The following is a 15,880-nucleotide window of genomic DNA, read 5'->3' as shown; positions in this document are numbered from 1 at the left end:
ACATTATGGCCAGCCATAAACTGGTTTAATAGTAAAAAAAACCGGTTTACTTCAAATTTCCGGTTCAATAGAAACTATATTTACTTTTTTATCCCTAATTAAAACTGCCGCCTAATTTTGTTCTCCACCCAAAATTACGCTTGTTTTTCAGTTTTTCCCTCCCATTTTGCTACTCCATTTCCTTGATTACCTCAAAAACTTTCCATATCCACCTATATTTTAGGATTCAACTAAATTAAATATTGCGTGTCCTTTTATATTTTTATATGATACGTTTACTTATCAAATCTTTAATTAAGCTTACCTTTTATTCTATCTCTATAAGCATGGTTTTATTATCTGACGTATTTTAGTATTTATAATATACAGAGAATTTATTTTAAATCTATATGTTATTTATATTAGATTAATATGCACATCCAATTAAATTTTTTATTTTTCTTGTTTAATAAGTTTATATATATATATTATGTAATATTTTTTTATTATTTAAAAATTTCAAATACTTTAAAGTTTAGTTAAATTCATAGGTTAAAATGCTTATCAATTTTAATTATCATGTAATATACTACTATTATACTATATATTTATGTTATTGTCTAGTATTTTATTTTTTACATACACATGATATCTAATGTGATATTTATTAAATATATACATAAAACATAGTATATAAAAAAAAATAGAAACATACTTAAGAGCAATACTCATGACGTTAGTCTTGATTGAGATTTAATGTTACAAAATAGATAGATCAATTAGTGACTTGATAAAATGTTTTGTTAATGTGCTTGGGATTTCATTTTGAAATTCAACTAGTGAATTATTTTCATTCAACCTTTTGACTGAATAGAGAAATTATAGCAAATTATTATTTGATTAAAATTCAATACCCGATATCTGACCTGAATTTAATTTCGGGTATCCAGTCCCGATTGTGATTTTGATTTTTTTTTCATTTTTGGAAATTAACTATAAACTTTTAGAATTTATTTTATATTATTCAATTTGAATTTAATACAAAGTTGAAGTAGTATTCAGGAGAAAATAACTACGAAATTTTAGAAATACAAAATTTTTGTAGTAGTTCGAATTTAAGAGAAGACAACTACAAACTTTTAGGAATACAAAATTCTTGTAGTAGTTTGAATTGAAAAGAAAATAACTACAAACATTGAAAAATACAAAATTCATAAATTATATTAACATCTTTCATCCATCCACAATAAATCAATAACCATCAAAATTTATAAAAGTTCAAACATCCATCCCTTATAAGCATCACAATTAAAAAATTCATATGAATCAAGATCTAACAATAACATCACCAAAAATGCAAAATATCACAAGTTAGTGAAATTAAAGTATAATTAAAAATTTAAATTATATATCTTATGCGCTAACTATTCAGTATTAACTAAAATATAGTTAAGAAATTAAACTACATTTAATTATAATAAAACATGGAGTAATTTATTAATTTTAGAAAACAAATCGGATAATTTGGGTATACCCGATCGGATATCGGGCAACCCGATACCCGATAATCCAAAATCGTAAATAATTCAATTGAACTTATAATTAATTGAATATAAAATTAATTGAGCAATTCAACAGTCCTTAGATTCACTCGATTGTAAAATGTAACTAAACAATTCAACTGGATTTGTAGTTAACTAAACATAGAATCAATTGGACAATTCAATAGTGCTTAGATTTACTAGATTAGAAGGTGTAATTAAACATTTAATTGAACTTATAATCAATTAAACAATTCAATGGTACTTAGATTCACTTGAAATATTTATTTGAATCTAAATTCACCTTAATTGCTCAATTACATCTAAAAATAGAATAAAAAAGGCACATAGATTAATTTGACACAATATTGAGATTTTTTTATTGATACTACTCAATTCAATTAAATCTTAGATCAAATCGGACAATTCAATAGTGTTTAGTTTCAATTCACTATTAGATATGAATTTTAGATTAAAGTTATACACTAATCACTATTGAATTGTTCATTTGAATCTAAAATTTATCTTAATTGTTCAATTATCATTTTCCATTAGGATGATTTTCTTTGATACAGATATTTATAAAAAATTAAAATTCCCTTTAAAAATTATAACTAAGATTCATGCTGTCATGCATCATTATATATTTTATATTAATAAATAAATTTGATAATCTATAATTTAATTTTATAATACTTATAAGAAAGAAAAATCTTACTAACACGGCATTTCTCGTACCATCACTAACATAAGATAAATCTAAAATTTGAATTGATTAGTCTAATTGAATTCAATATCAAACTAGATATCCGATGATATATATCCAATTGAATCAAGTGTAAATTATACTCAGTTAGTCAATTGAATATATTATTTAGTTAAATTATTCCATTAAAATTTAAAATCCCGATTTTACACTAGGATCAAAGATCAATTTAAATTATTAATTATATAAAAAATTATCTAATATCCAATTAAGTCATTTAAATCGTTGCATTAATCTTAACATTCAAATTGATTAGTTAATTGAATCAATGATTAAACTAGACATCCTATTGTATCCATTAGAGATAAGATAAATTAAACCAAATATATAACTATCCAAATTAGTCAAAATGGATATTAATATTTAGCTAAATTATTTTTAGCGTTAGGTTTTGTAATATATATTTAGTTTGGTTCTAATATGTTTCAAAATATTATTGATATTTTAATTTTATAAAATTCATGAAAATCAAAGTTCAATTTATCCGTTTTCTCTATAACTACAAAAAAAGAATAAAACATCAAAACTAAAAATACTTATAACACTTTAAAATATATTAAAATTAAACTAAATATTTATATAAAATAAAGCAAACAGTTTTAGCGATGCATCAAACGAGGGTGATACTCATACAAATTGCTCACATAAAGTCTATAGAATATCATTTCGTTTGATTAATTAAATCAAAGATCAAACTAGATGTAAGATAAATTGAATCAAATATCATATTATCCTCAAACGGTCAATTGGATATAAGATTAAGTCATTCAATTAAAACCAAAATTTAAGCCTAAAATCAGGTATTGTCAATTTAAAGTATTTTTAAAATCCTCAAATATTCAATTTAATTTCATAACAATCGAAGTTCTAAATTAATTAATAATTTCTCAATCGAATTATAAATCAAATATCCAACTTCTAAATCATGACAAAGTCCATCAATTAAATCTCATGAGATTGACTACACCTCCAATTTTAATCTCCGTGAATCTAAAACCAATTCCTTCTTTTAGTAGGTGTGAATGCATAGTAAAAAACTCATTAATGCACATATGAGACTTTGAGAGTGTTTCAAGTTGTGAATTATAGCCATAAAAATTCCTAATTAGTAGGAGTACTATTAAGAATCCCACATTTGTACTTATAAGACTACTCAAATGTAAATTAAGAATACTATCTGTATTTTCGATTGCTTTAGTTTATCATTTTAGTTATGAACGATTTTCTTTGTTGGTATATGTTAATATACTATTGTACCATAGTTAAAGCATTATAATTATATACATATTTTTAATTTATAAATAGATTTCTTAATTCTGTAATTTAATTTCATGGTATTTATTAATATTACAAAAATTTAGGAGAATATTCTGTCAAATAATTTAGGATTATTGTTCTTAGTGATGTTGTTGTACACAGGAGCTTACTAATTTCATGGAACAAATTTCATTAAAAATATTAATGTATAATACATTCAGACTATATGATAAATAACATTAATCGATTGGGCATTTAAAAAGAACTCAGTTAATTAGTGTTTGTTTTGATTCAAATTCCAATTAAAGGCTATTAAATAGGAAGTTGTTATTAATGCAACTTTATTTCAAATTTTGAAATAGTATACAGATTTCCTCCCGGTCTAAAATTTTGAGATGAGAATTAATAACCAAAAATAAGGCAAAGGATACACAAGTAATTTTAAGCCATCCACTAACTATAACTAATATTTTATTGATTAATGTATACTTAAATTTACTAATTTAACCTTGTGTGGCTGGCCATAATGTGGCCATTTAGCATCACTCTATTGTAAATCCTAATTTTCGGAGCATTCCGAATTATCATTGTCCCAAATAATTTTCATCTAAATAAGACTCAAAATTGGAATACAATCGGTTTATATGCTGCTTTTTTAGAAAAACCATTTATACATATAAATTCAGATTAAACTTATTGTGCAAATTGTTAAATAAATCAAGAAAGATATCTCATCCTTCCATTTTCCGGTAAATTAAGCCCTTAAAACACATGGATAAAACAACGCTGCGCAAAACATCTACGTCTAATTAAGTATGAAAAGACGTTTTGTCTACGTATTTTAAATCAGCTACCACATCACTACGTAATTCATCGAATAATGGAAGGATAGGATAACTGATAAATTTTCATGTTTTATGATTTATTTATCATATTTAGAAAGCATGAGATAGATCACAATTTCATCATTTTCTATAATTTATTTGGCAATTTGTCCTATGACTTGTTGTATTGAATGGTCAAGATGTGGGCCACTTTAAGCCTATTGATTAATTGGGCCAAAATAGAAATGTAATTGGGCTGGAGCCCATTTATTGAACTGAGCTCAACAATCTCTTGGATATGCCGCCGGTTTAGAATCGTGCAGAACAAAAACCCTTTTTTGAGAGGGTTTTAGTTTAACAAAGTGAAAATGAAGATATCCGTAGGAATCTAACTGGAGAGATAGCCTCCTTCCTCAATCCCCTCATCCAATTTCGCAGCTCTGCATTTCCTCTTTTTTCTTCATTCGAAATACGGTGTTAATGGCGTCGATAAATTTCAATCCGTTCGGTGACAACTGGTTCAAATCCCCACCTAAGTTCCCAATTCCGTCAATCAACCTCGTTTCCTCGCTCTTCAAACCGCAGGGGAGAACCCCAAACTTCGCCGCTATTTCGAATCCTTTTCCGAAGAAAGCGCAGCCCGAGGCGGATGAGAAGCCCGGGAAGTACACGCAAATGCTGGAGCAGTTCTACTGGGAGTGTGAGAATTTACCTGATTATCGACATAGGCCTGAAGTGGAGAAGATTTTGCAGGAAGACCCGATTATTGAGAAGAAGGAGAACCCGACCCAGGAAGAGATTGAGGAGAATGAGCGATGGTGGGCTGAGTTCAAGAGCAGCCCGGTTGTGCAGTTCTTGACCCGAGCTGAGGAGATTGCTGATAAAATTAATGAGCTGGAGCTGCAGGAGAATTCAGTTCCCTACAAGAAAGAGGATAAGAAATATTGGCAGGTAATTTTTTGTATTATTTTTATTTGTGTTTTTGTAGGCTTTCTAGTAGCCGTAGTTCTTGTTAGGGATTGGTTTAGTAATGGTGTGTGTGTGGCTGTGTGCGAATGGAAGAATGAAATTGGACTCAATTAATAGTAAGACGTACTAGCATGGATTGTGCATTCTCGAAATGGTGATTTGTTATTGTTAAAGTGATAGATTTTGAAGAATTGTCTTTTGCTAAAAGCTAGCTGGTTAATTTTCAATGTGGATTGTTTTTAATGGTGGTTTAGTTGCTAATTTGGTGTAATGATAGAAGGTGTAGCATAGATTATACTACTTTTTTTACACTTTACATGCTATTGGTTGTATATGTATTACTCTGTCATCAAAATTAGTGTGTTTATTGGTGGAGTTATGGTTTCCATTGAAGTTGGAGGGGGATTTTAATTGAAAGGTATTGAGGTAACACAATGCTGTTTCTTGTTGGAGTTTTACATAGTATCTGTCGTAATTTGTAATTCATTGTGATTGTAAAGGCGGTGCCCAATGTGATTGGGCTGGATGGGAGGCCAATGCCAAGGAAAGCTATAAAAACTAGGCAGGAATCGGATGATAAATTCTGGGATTTTGCTAGGCAGTTCTTCTTTGGACTTTGGGGGTTCAGGCAACGGCCATACCCACCGGGTAGGCCAATTGATGTTGCTCAGGCTATAGGTTATAAAGCACTGGAGAGGCGCTACTATGACTGTAAGTAGAAAGTTATCTATATTGCACTCACTTTGGCTGTTTTCGTATCTCAATTGTGGCAATTCGTGGATGTTGGGTATGCAATTTCTAAAAGAGACAGTGAGCTGTGTGTATGTTCTGTTTGAGAATTAGTTGGATTTTAGGTAATTTCTTTAGCCCTCTTTGGGAAATTTTTAAATATTAGATGATGTCTTTAGCCAATTGTTGATGTATCATAGTATAAATTTGTAAAGCTGAATTAAAAATATTGAGTGGTAATGCAAGTAAGTCCATGTTAGAACTTGGATATCATCTTTTATCAAGCTAAATGAGTGTGGTCAGTGTATTTTTACATTGGATGTAATTTTCATCATTTGTTTGTTTTCTTCTGACAACTGTATTCTCTCTTATTCTTTTTTTGCATTCTTTTCTTTCATTTGAGAGGATTGTTTGATAAATTGGTATCGGGCTACATGCTACAAGTCTATCGTTCACTAAAATAATGGGTTTATATTTTTCTAATCTTAGTTATCATGAAAACTGGTGGGTGGTACTATAAGGACCGATTGGGTCGTTCAAGGGGACCAATGGAATTGATACAGCTGAAAACTGCTTGGGGTGCGGGGATAATTGACAAGGATACTTTTATCTGGGGCGATGATCTGGATGAATGGGCGCCTATTAGCATGGTCTATGGTCTCGAGCGTGCAATTGCTACTTGGGAAGGTTCGTGATTCCTAGTTTATTAAATATTATTTCTAGTTTCCCATTGTTGAGTTTATTAAATATCTGCTGAACTCTGGATGAGCAGTGCTAATCTTTATGTTGTACTATATCACTATCATTTACTTTTAGTGCATAGTGCTATTCAAATTCTTCAAATAAAAATACTCCATAGTTAGCTCTTTCACCATAGAGACATGGTTTAATAGTTAAATAGTAATGTATTAAGGGGCTAAAATGACATGTGATATGTTAAAACATAATGTCTCAAACTTTTTACCAAAGCTAGTAAGTTACCAATTGGCTATGTGAATAAAAATGTCATGAGAGTTCGTTTATAGAGACTTACTCTCTAATTGGCTATGTGTGGCTTGATTTCCAGTTAGATTAGGTGCTGCTGCTACAGCTGCTATTCATAAGTTACAGAAAGGAATTCCTCCATGGGTTCCTCTCAAGGGGCATGAAAAAAAAACTTACAAGCAGCTGCAAGACGAAGCATACGAGAGCAAAAGGCGTGATTTGGCTGTTCTAGAGGCTAATAATGGTGTTTGGCCTGGTGTCAGAATCCCAAGCCATGCTCTGTTTTTATGGGCAAGTGGCTCTGAATTGACAACTCTTCTTGAAGAAGACCATATGCCTAATAAATATATTCCGAAAGATCTTAGGTACCGTTATTTTGCATTTTATGGGGAATTTAATTTCTTGGAATAGCATTAGTAAGTTGATTTCCTTTTTTGGGCAGACGGGAATTGGCTAAAATTATCCCCGGGTTGAGGCCATGGGAGGTTCTCAGCATCGAACAGGCCATGGAAAATATTGTTTTTGGTGGTAAATGGCACCGTGTGCCTCTCGGATCGTACACAACTGGACCACCATACATTGCTGAATGGAACAAAGACGTCATGGTAAGTTCCACCCATCTATCTAGCATCCCGTTTATTTTGCACCTAAACCTGGAATCCTAAACCCTAAACCAATGCAGAGACTTTTTGAGATTTTCCACAATCTGAGTGTTCAAACATACCAAAAACTGGAGAAGACAATCCCAGGTTTCGACCAGATCATGGAAAAAGTCCAAGCCGATGCTGCTCAGAAAGCTGAAAGAAGAAAAGCTAAGAGGGCTGCCGAGAAGAAAGAAAAGGAGGAGCGGAGAAAACTGGAGAGTCGATAACAAAGCTAGCTATGTACTGCCATTGCTTTCTTGCTCTCAGTTAAGTTCTCCCCTCATCGATGATTCTCTGTGCTTACCTTCTCCCTCTGGAGTTCTGTTTCTTCCTTAGCAACGGCGAGTCGAGATATTGTGGGTCTACACTGATCATGTAGTAGCTAAGTAGAAGAGATTTTAGGTTGAGGAATACTGTAAATTCTTGTTGATAGAGCACAAGTTTTGAACTTGCAAAGATAGCACTGACTTGTCTTGAATTTTTTGAATATCTCACATCTTTTGTGCTCTTCAGCATACATGTTCATCGATGGGTTAATATTGCAATATCGTCCTTTATTTCATCTTTTATTTCATTCTTGATTGTAACTGGTAGATGGTTTGGGTGGGGGTAGGATGCGATTTTTTTAGTAATTCTTTTCCCAAAAATTACATCTATAAATGCACACATAATTCATTTCTAATTTCATTTTGTTTGATATTTTTATCTACATTTCTATTGAGAATTCCCATTCTACATTTTGATGGATACTAGGAAAAAATTGACGATATGTTGAGAAAATAACAAGTTTATGAATATGATTGCTTTCTTATTGAATAAATTTGGTCACACTAGTACTGATAGATTATTACGAGCAACTTGTGAATTTAAGTAAATCGGGGATGGATCCCCTGCTGTGGTGGTAAACACAGCAGGGGCTGCTGTGGAGTCATACGCTGTCGTATTGGTTCAATTACTTTATCTATTTCTTGGCAGTCTAACCCTTGATGGGATAGTATTCATGATATATTTGATCAATGATTTAATTAATATTTGCACACCTCCACACCTCCACTAATAAAATCAGTATATTTAATAATTTGTTAAGTAGTAGTAGTAATTCCTTAGTAGTATAAGTAATAATTTCTTGAATATAATATTTTAGCAATTTAAGTTTAATCGTTTAAAATTATTTTAACTAGTAGTGCTATTATAAGATAATGTAATATCAGTAGATTATTTTAAACCACAATTAACTAGAGCTTATAGGTAGCAATAAGGGAGTTGTTAATTTCTTTCTAAATTGTTTTGGACTAAAGATTTATCGAATTTGAAAACTCTATTTATAATTTTCGTGATAATTTCTATTCAATCACATATTTTTGTTGAATTTTGACCAATTTCATAACTTAAAAACATGACTAACATTTTAATATTTTTAACTGTTTCATGATTGTCAAAAAAATATGATATGAATTTATTTCCATTTTAAAAATTATAAGATCAGATTTTTTTATAAAATATTAGTTTAAATCACTTACAATATTAATTCTCAATTATAATATACTAATACCACACTAAATATAGTTTAAAGAATAATACAAAGGGAGTTTTAATTACGTTTTGAAATTAATTTTTAGTGTAAAATTAATATATTATAATTGATATTACTATATTTAAATATAAAATGACTTTCAAAATTTGATAAACTTTTACTTGAAATGTAGTATTATACAGTATAATTTATACTCCTGATAACTCCAAAGGCAGCCGGTAAGCTCTAATTATTGTTTACTACAATGATTTTAAACAGTTATTTATTTATATTATATTAATTTATCGTAATGTTAATAGTTAAATAAAATCTAATGACCATGCAATTCAATACAAAATTCTAAAATTTTAAATAGTAAAATAAATAATCCATAAATTAAATGAGTAATACCCTTAGTTTGTCGTTATGTAAATAAAATTTATTAATTGTTCAACTTAAATTTACTCCTTAGAATGTGGATTAGTTAGTGCGCTCTATGTTGAATCCATTTGAAAATACCAAGGCTTGTCAAAGTTGAGGCTGGAAACGACAGCGTATGACTCCACAGCAGCCCATGTTATGTTTACCACCACGATAGGGGATCCATCCCCCACAAGGTACTGTGTTTTAAGCACAACCCCTTGCTGTACACAGCAGGGGATCCTTCCCCAAGTAAACCATAGTAGTATTTTAATCACGAGTTAAAAACAACCACCACTCAACTTTAACAATGGGAGTTAACAAAACAAAGGTAGAAGTAATAAAAATAAAATAAAAAAATAATAAGAGCACAACATTCTTGGAGTACGAGTAACCGACCTATCAGAAGGTGGCAACGAAATCAAGACAGTGTCACGTGCGCCAACATCAATGGATACGGAGTGGTCTCTTATTTTTATCAGAAACACTTGTCACTCTCTCCAAACTCCAGACTCCAAACTATAAAACCATGATTTTCCTTTCTCAACAAAATTCAATGTGTGAAAAGATGGAGAAAGGCACCACAGATATCACAGACATAGTTTTCTCCCAACAAAACAAGGAGAGAGAAGAAAAAGTAGAAGAAGAGAGCATTGCTGGTAATCCTAAAGAAATTGAAAAAACAGAAGAAGAGAAGAATTGTGGTGATGATTCAGATAAAAATGGAGGGGTGTTGAGTGGTTTGATTGCAGGTATTTTGCATCCGACTCAAGAATCAGATGAGACTGAGACTAGTTTGATGGATAACATCGTGTCTCATTTGCCTGCGCCGCTTTCTGGTACTTTATCTTCAATTACTTACTCCTATTTCCTATCCCATTTCATTTTTTCACACACACACTACAGCTTCAAACTGTATCTTTTTCTGGTGCAGATGATGCAGCTCCTGCTACAGAGGAGGCTTCTATTTTAATTCATGCCATTGTTCATGATTAGTTTTTTCTATTTTTAGACTGCTTTTTTTTGTATTTCATTTCCACATTAAACTCTGCCTTATGTTTTTTTATGCCAGAGTTTGAGATTGTAATTTGTGGCTTGTATTTCAATGGAATCGTAAACAATTTCTTAAATTAATGAGGAGCTGAATAAAATAGAGAAAAATTACAGTATAAAGCGTTTTACCATTTTAAAAAATATTGAAGGAGAAAAACATTTCTTAAATACTACTCCTAGTAATCTTTTGTTGTTTCTTTTTTGGGTGGTGGGCCTTGTGGAAATGGGCTTGTTATCGTAGGTAGAGCCGAGGGGCCCAAAGTGTTTATTTGGACAGATATGATGCGATAAAATGGCCCGAAAAATTAGATTAATGGGCCGGGATGGCCCAAAGAATAATAGAGAAAATCTTTGGTGAAACTCACTTCACCCTCCAAATTATTTCCAAAAGTTTTGATATTTTTGAATAATGTCATTTAATATGCGTGGCATCGAACCTAAATGAGTTTGATTATAAGTAAAATATAAATACATAATCTGACTAGGAAAATCTTGAGCCATTATTTAAAAGTGTCTTAGTTTTTATAATATACTGTTTGCAAAATGCTTAGAACAAAAAAAATGTCAAATAACAAAATAGTAGTAATACAAAACAATTTAGAATAGAAACGGAACCACTATGTAAACATCATTATTCCTCGGAAGAATTACAAGTTTATCACGAATCTACGTAGATATAATTTCTTCTCTATTTCACTTTTCAATCAGCTCTTTCAAAAAGTTGAATATACCAGTGATCCACAAGCCAATCCAAGTGCAATTTTCCCAAGAATAACGTGAAGAATCAGATCACTTCTGCAGCTAGCGATGAATTCGACTCCATTTTTTTGTCGAGTTTCCGAGAAAAGGGAAGGGGATCTAATCTTGAAATGAGGACATGAAATTCTGCATGCCTATTTTCTTTTGAAAAAAACGTAGTAAATGAATCGAGCTATTCATAGATGCCTTTCCACACGTCGATGTTGAATTAAACAAACTTATTCCATTTTTCTTTTGAAATAAATGGGAATATAAAGGGGGCGATCGAGAGGTGTTGGTAGTGAGATTACCGCTGATTGAAAAGGCGTGTGGATAGAACATGCCATGCCCTATCTCTATTTGTCTCTATTTGCATCAACCTTTTTTCTTGTCTACATCAACGGATTCCGCTGCTTTCCCCTTCAAATTTATAATATATACCCTCTTCTTCCACCAATATAGTACTCTTACTTTTTGGTGGCTTAGAATTTTAATTATGTGGATTTGAAAAGGTTTATGGATTCTACTTTTATATACTCATTTCGTTTCACAGTAGTCCAAACGTTTTATTTGGACACAAAGATTAAAAAATGTACTCCCTCAGTCCCAACTTAATTAAGAGTCCTAATTAGTTATGACACGAGTTTTAAGAAATGTAAATAAAAGTGGGTTGAATAAGTTAGCGGAATATGAGTCTCACTTATATACATTACTTTTATAATAAAATGTGAGTAAATTAAGTTGGTGGAATGTGGTAAAAGTAGAATAAAACTTTTAAGTTGGGACGAACAGAAATGACAAAACAGGACTCTTAAGTTAGGACGGAGGGAGTGAGTGTTTAGTGAGTTAAGTGCAAAAATTACAAAATACAGATAAATATAAATATAATTTAGTGCAGAAATATGAATACAATAAGTGTTTAGTGAGTTAAATAAAGTGGGACAAATATGTGTATGAGATGTCCTACAGCATTTGTCTTAGCGGCAAGGAGCTTAGACATTAATGTTTGAGATATCGAATTAGATATTATTGTATGAGGTGCCGAGTTCGAGTCCTCTTCACAACACATGTCTTTTACTAAGATTAATAAGTGTACTAAACGCATGTTAATGTCGGATATGAGTTCTTATAATGCGTGGAAAATGTAAAGTAAGAGTGAAATGAGAGATGTAATTATAGAGTAGCTAAAATAGCAAAATGTGACATGTAAAGCCACTATGGTTTGTTTTGGTTTATACTCCTATTAAACAACTTACACTTATTCTTCTTAAAATGAAGAAATGTAAAGCAAACATATCTTGAATCGTGATTCTGTCTCCCAAGAATTCGAAAGCGATCGATATATCTCCAATGACTAATCCTTACTTCTCACCCTTTAAAAACCATGATCATTTTCCCCATCTTCTCCATCTTCCTCCACCATGGCAGCCACCGCGGCGCCGGCACCAGTCCACGACGGCCTTGAATTCTGGCAGTTCATGATTGCCGGCTCCATCGCCGGGTCCGTGGAGCACATGGCCATGTTCCCAGTGGACACTCTCAAAACCAGGATGCAGGCCATCACCTCCACCGCCAAAGCAGCCTCCTCCCTCACCCTCCGCCACTCCCTCGCCTCCATCTTAAAACTCGAGGGCCTCGCCGCCCTCTACCGCGGCATCGCAGCAATGGGCCTCGGCGCCGGCCCCGCTCACGCCGTCTACTTCTCCGTCTACGAGTCTTGCAAGAGTTTAGGAAATCCCAACAGCCCCGTCGCTCACGCCGCCTCCGGTGTGTGCGCCACCGTGGCGAGCGACGCGGTGCTGACGCCCATGGACGTGGTGAAGCAGCGCCTCCAGCTTAAAGGAAGCCCTTACAAGGGCGTGTGCGACTGTGTGAAGAGGGTTATGGTGGAGGAGGGATTCGGGGCGTTTTACGCGAGTTATCGGACGACCGTTGTGATGAACGCGCCTTTTACGGCCGTCCACTTTGCTACGTACGAGGCTGCCAAGAGAGGCCTGATGGCGGAGGGAGAGGACGAGAGTTTGGTGGTGCACGCGGCTGCTGGTGGCGCTGCCGGGGCGTTGGCTGCGGTTGTCACCACTCCTCTTGATGTTGTCAAGACTCAGCTGCAGTGTCAGGTTTGTTTGTTTGTTTGTGGATTGTGTTTTTAGTGGGCTTTTTCACAAAGTGAACAATCTCAAACTAATACTTTATGTTTACTAATGTGCAGTCGATGATCTTAATTGTTTTTTTTTTGGTGATGGTAGGGCGTGTGTGGGTGTGATCGGCTTTCGAGTAGCTCGATTATGGATGTGATTGGGATCATCAAGAAGAAAGATGGGTATAGAGGGCTGATGAGAGGTTGGATTCCTAGGATGTTGTTTCATGCACCTGCTGCTGCTATCTGCTGGTCTACTTATGAATCAGTCAAGAGTTTTTTCCATTGATGGAGGCAGATATATATATTGGTGTTTGGACAAAGTTCATGAATTTGGTTGGAGACAAGTTATTGTCTTCCTATAAGTTAATAACTCATAGCTTTGCCTGCTCCTGCCTATTGTTGTGTAATTATGTTGTACAGATATTGTTCAGCTGGAGAAAAAGGGTCAATGAAGAAACAGAACATGTCCATATTAATGCTACTCCACTATGCAGAGAGGTAAAGCATAAATTTATTTTGGTAGGAATTATACATTCTAAATTTTGAGTTTGAAATTCTAGGATAATCATTTCAATATGTTTTTTATAAATAAATAATTAAATACTAGTACTGTAGAATTTTTAATCCAATATCTTTGTTCTTGGACATTAATCGCTTATTACTATGACATGGGATTTTGCATAATGATACACACACAAGTGGAGTAATACACAATGTATGCAAATTCAAATTGTACTATTGACTATTCACATAAGACCAGACCAACATCATTCACTTGACAGAATTCTAACAATCCTTATAGGAACTCACAAGAATTTTCTAGTTTGAAGGGCTTCTTTGGGGGAAATCTTGGGAACAACTAGAACTTTCCACATACAGTGCCATCTTTTTCAACTTCATAAACAGCTCTACTCCTAGATCTTGTCACAGTGGCTTGGAAATGGAGGTTGGTTTTGTCGGAGGTGATGCAACTCACCTTCATCCAAACAATCACCTTTGTCTTAATCCCAACTATTTCGGACAACTTCCCTTTCTCCATACAACCGCTCACTTCCGTTGCGAAACGCAGCACGGATTGATCCTTGTACCCAACTTCACACACTTTCGGAATGTAAACCTTTAGCTTCTTTGTCTCCTCGTCAAAATCGTAGCTCGTTGCATCACGGGGGAATATTCCGATTGCGAGATCGTACTCTTTTAAGAGCTCCGGTAATGGTTTTTGGACCTTTCCTGAAAAGGGATGTTAGTAATCTAAGAAATTCCGACAACTTCGTGACTAAAAAAGAATTGTGGAGGTCTTTTCAATACAAAAAACCGAGGATTTACTGTCACATTTTTTATATCGTTAAACATTAGAAAATCCTACAATCTTGATTAACGACGATTACTGTGTTGCGAGAAAGTATGTCTACAAGTAAAAATGTCTACATTGGTTACCATAAACAATCCATCCGTAATATAGAGAATTGACGAATTGCCGACAGATCAACAACTGAAAAGCTTATTGTACGGGAAACGTTTGTAGGAAATGTTACTAACAAATGACCGATCCTATAAAACGTCGATCGAAGCTACAGACCGAATATTTTGCCGGGTAATAAGCTAATTTTAATAGAACACAATATGGTGTCAATCATAAGGGAAAAGATGTCTAACCTTTGATCGTGTTAACCAACCACTTGGTGCCTCCTTCAATGCTCGATGACAATGACTAACGAGACAAAAGGAAACAAAGAGATTGTTATAGAAATTCCTCAAATTAAGCCACAATCCAATAAATCCAATGGGATATTTAATGTATTTCATTATACATCGTATGTTGTTCTTCGAATTCCGAAATGAATCTCAGAAAATGCAATCACACAACATTAATCGTTTGCATAAGATCATGAAAAATTACAAAATAGAGAAATTCTGATAGAGAATTGGGGATGTTACATTGCCATCCTTTCCGACAGAGCCAAACTCATTGCTGGCTTTTTGTTTAAGCCAAAACGAACTAGCTTTGCTGAAAACTTGATCCATTCATACATACAAAAACTACAAATTTTTTCACTTTTAAGCAAAAAAGTTCATTTCTTTTTCTCTCTTGTATGAAGGTCTCTTTGTCATAATGATTATAATCCGTTGCTATTATCCACTAAAATGTACCGGTAAAATTGCGTGGAACTCAATGCCTACATAAATAAAGATGTTCATTTATGCACATAAAAAATGTGTTCATATGAAAATATAAATATGTATTGTGAAAAGGAAAAAGATAGTACTACATGTTTTAACGAATTAGATTTATAATCATGCAGAAAAAAAAATTTAGGGGTAT

The 15,880-nt window shown here is 33.0% G+C and overlaps 4 protein-coding genes across 5 annotated transcripts; 3 read left to right on the top strand and 1 right to left on the bottom strand.

Annotated features, from left to right (window-relative positions):
- Positions 1-4,727: 4,727 nt before the first annotated feature.
- On the top strand, positions 4,728-8,255 carry LOC125223207 (protein TIC 56, chloroplastic). The gene is made up of 6 exons (XM_048126230.1): positions 4,728-5,318; positions 5,837-6,047; positions 6,555-6,752; positions 7,132-7,414; positions 7,492-7,654; positions 7,732-8,255. Exons 1-6 carry the CDS (start codon positions 4,848-4,850, stop codon positions 7,918-7,920), a joined length of 1,515 nt encoding a protein of 504 aa, XP_047982187.1. The 5' UTR covers positions 4,728-4,847; the 3' UTR covers positions 7,921-8,255.
- Positions 8,256-10,137: 1,882 nt separating this feature from the next.
- Positions 10,138-10,756, top strand: LOC125185468. The gene is made up of 2 exons (XM_048081997.1): positions 10,138-10,465; positions 10,561-10,756. The coding sequence occupies exons 1-2, from the start codon at positions 10,156-10,158 to the stop codon at positions 10,620-10,622; spliced, it is 372 nt and encodes a 123-aa protein (XP_047937954.1). The 5' UTR covers positions 10,138-10,155; the 3' UTR covers positions 10,623-10,756.
- Positions 10,757-12,669: 1,913 nt separating this feature from the next.
- Positions 12,670-13,945, top strand: LOC125222133 (mitoferrin-like). The gene is made up of 2 exons (XM_048124601.1): positions 12,670-13,534; positions 13,664-13,945. The coding sequence occupies exons 1-2, from the start codon at positions 12,839-12,841 to the stop codon at positions 13,841-13,843; spliced, it is 876 nt and encodes a 291-aa protein (XP_047980558.1). The 5' UTR covers positions 12,670-12,838; the 3' UTR covers positions 13,844-13,945.
- Positions 13,946-14,275: 330 nt separating this feature from the next.
- Positions 14,276-15,659, bottom strand: LOC125222135 (uncharacterized protein At5g01610-like). 2 transcript variants are annotated; one of them, XM_048124603.1, is made up of 3 exons: positions 15,496-15,659; positions 15,214-15,268; positions 14,276-14,787 (listed from the first exon to the last, which is right to left on the bottom strand). In XM_048124603.1, exons 1-3 carry the CDS (start codon positions 15,580-15,582, stop codon positions 14,417-14,419), a joined length of 513 nt encoding a protein of 170 aa, XP_047980560.1. In that variant the 5' UTR covers positions 15,583-15,659; the 3' UTR covers positions 14,276-14,416. The 2 variants fall into 2 exon arrangements, with proteins under 2 accessions (XP_047980560.1, XP_047980561.1); XM_048124604.1 differs by having other exon boundaries at positions 14,276-14,782; positions 15,496-15,521.
- Positions 15,660-15,880: the final 221 nt, after the last annotated feature.

This window comes from Salvia hispanica, chromosome 4, assembly GCF_023119035.1.
Source record: "Salvia hispanica cultivar TCC Black 2014 chromosome 4, UniMelb_Shisp_WGS_1.0, whole genome shotgun sequence".
In the NCBI taxonomy this organism is placed as follows: domain Eukaryota; kingdom Viridiplantae; phylum Streptophyta; class Magnoliopsida; order Lamiales; family Lamiaceae; genus Salvia; species Salvia hispanica.
Note: the sequence above shows the minus strand (reverse complement) of the source record. Positions and strands in the feature narration are given on the sequence as shown.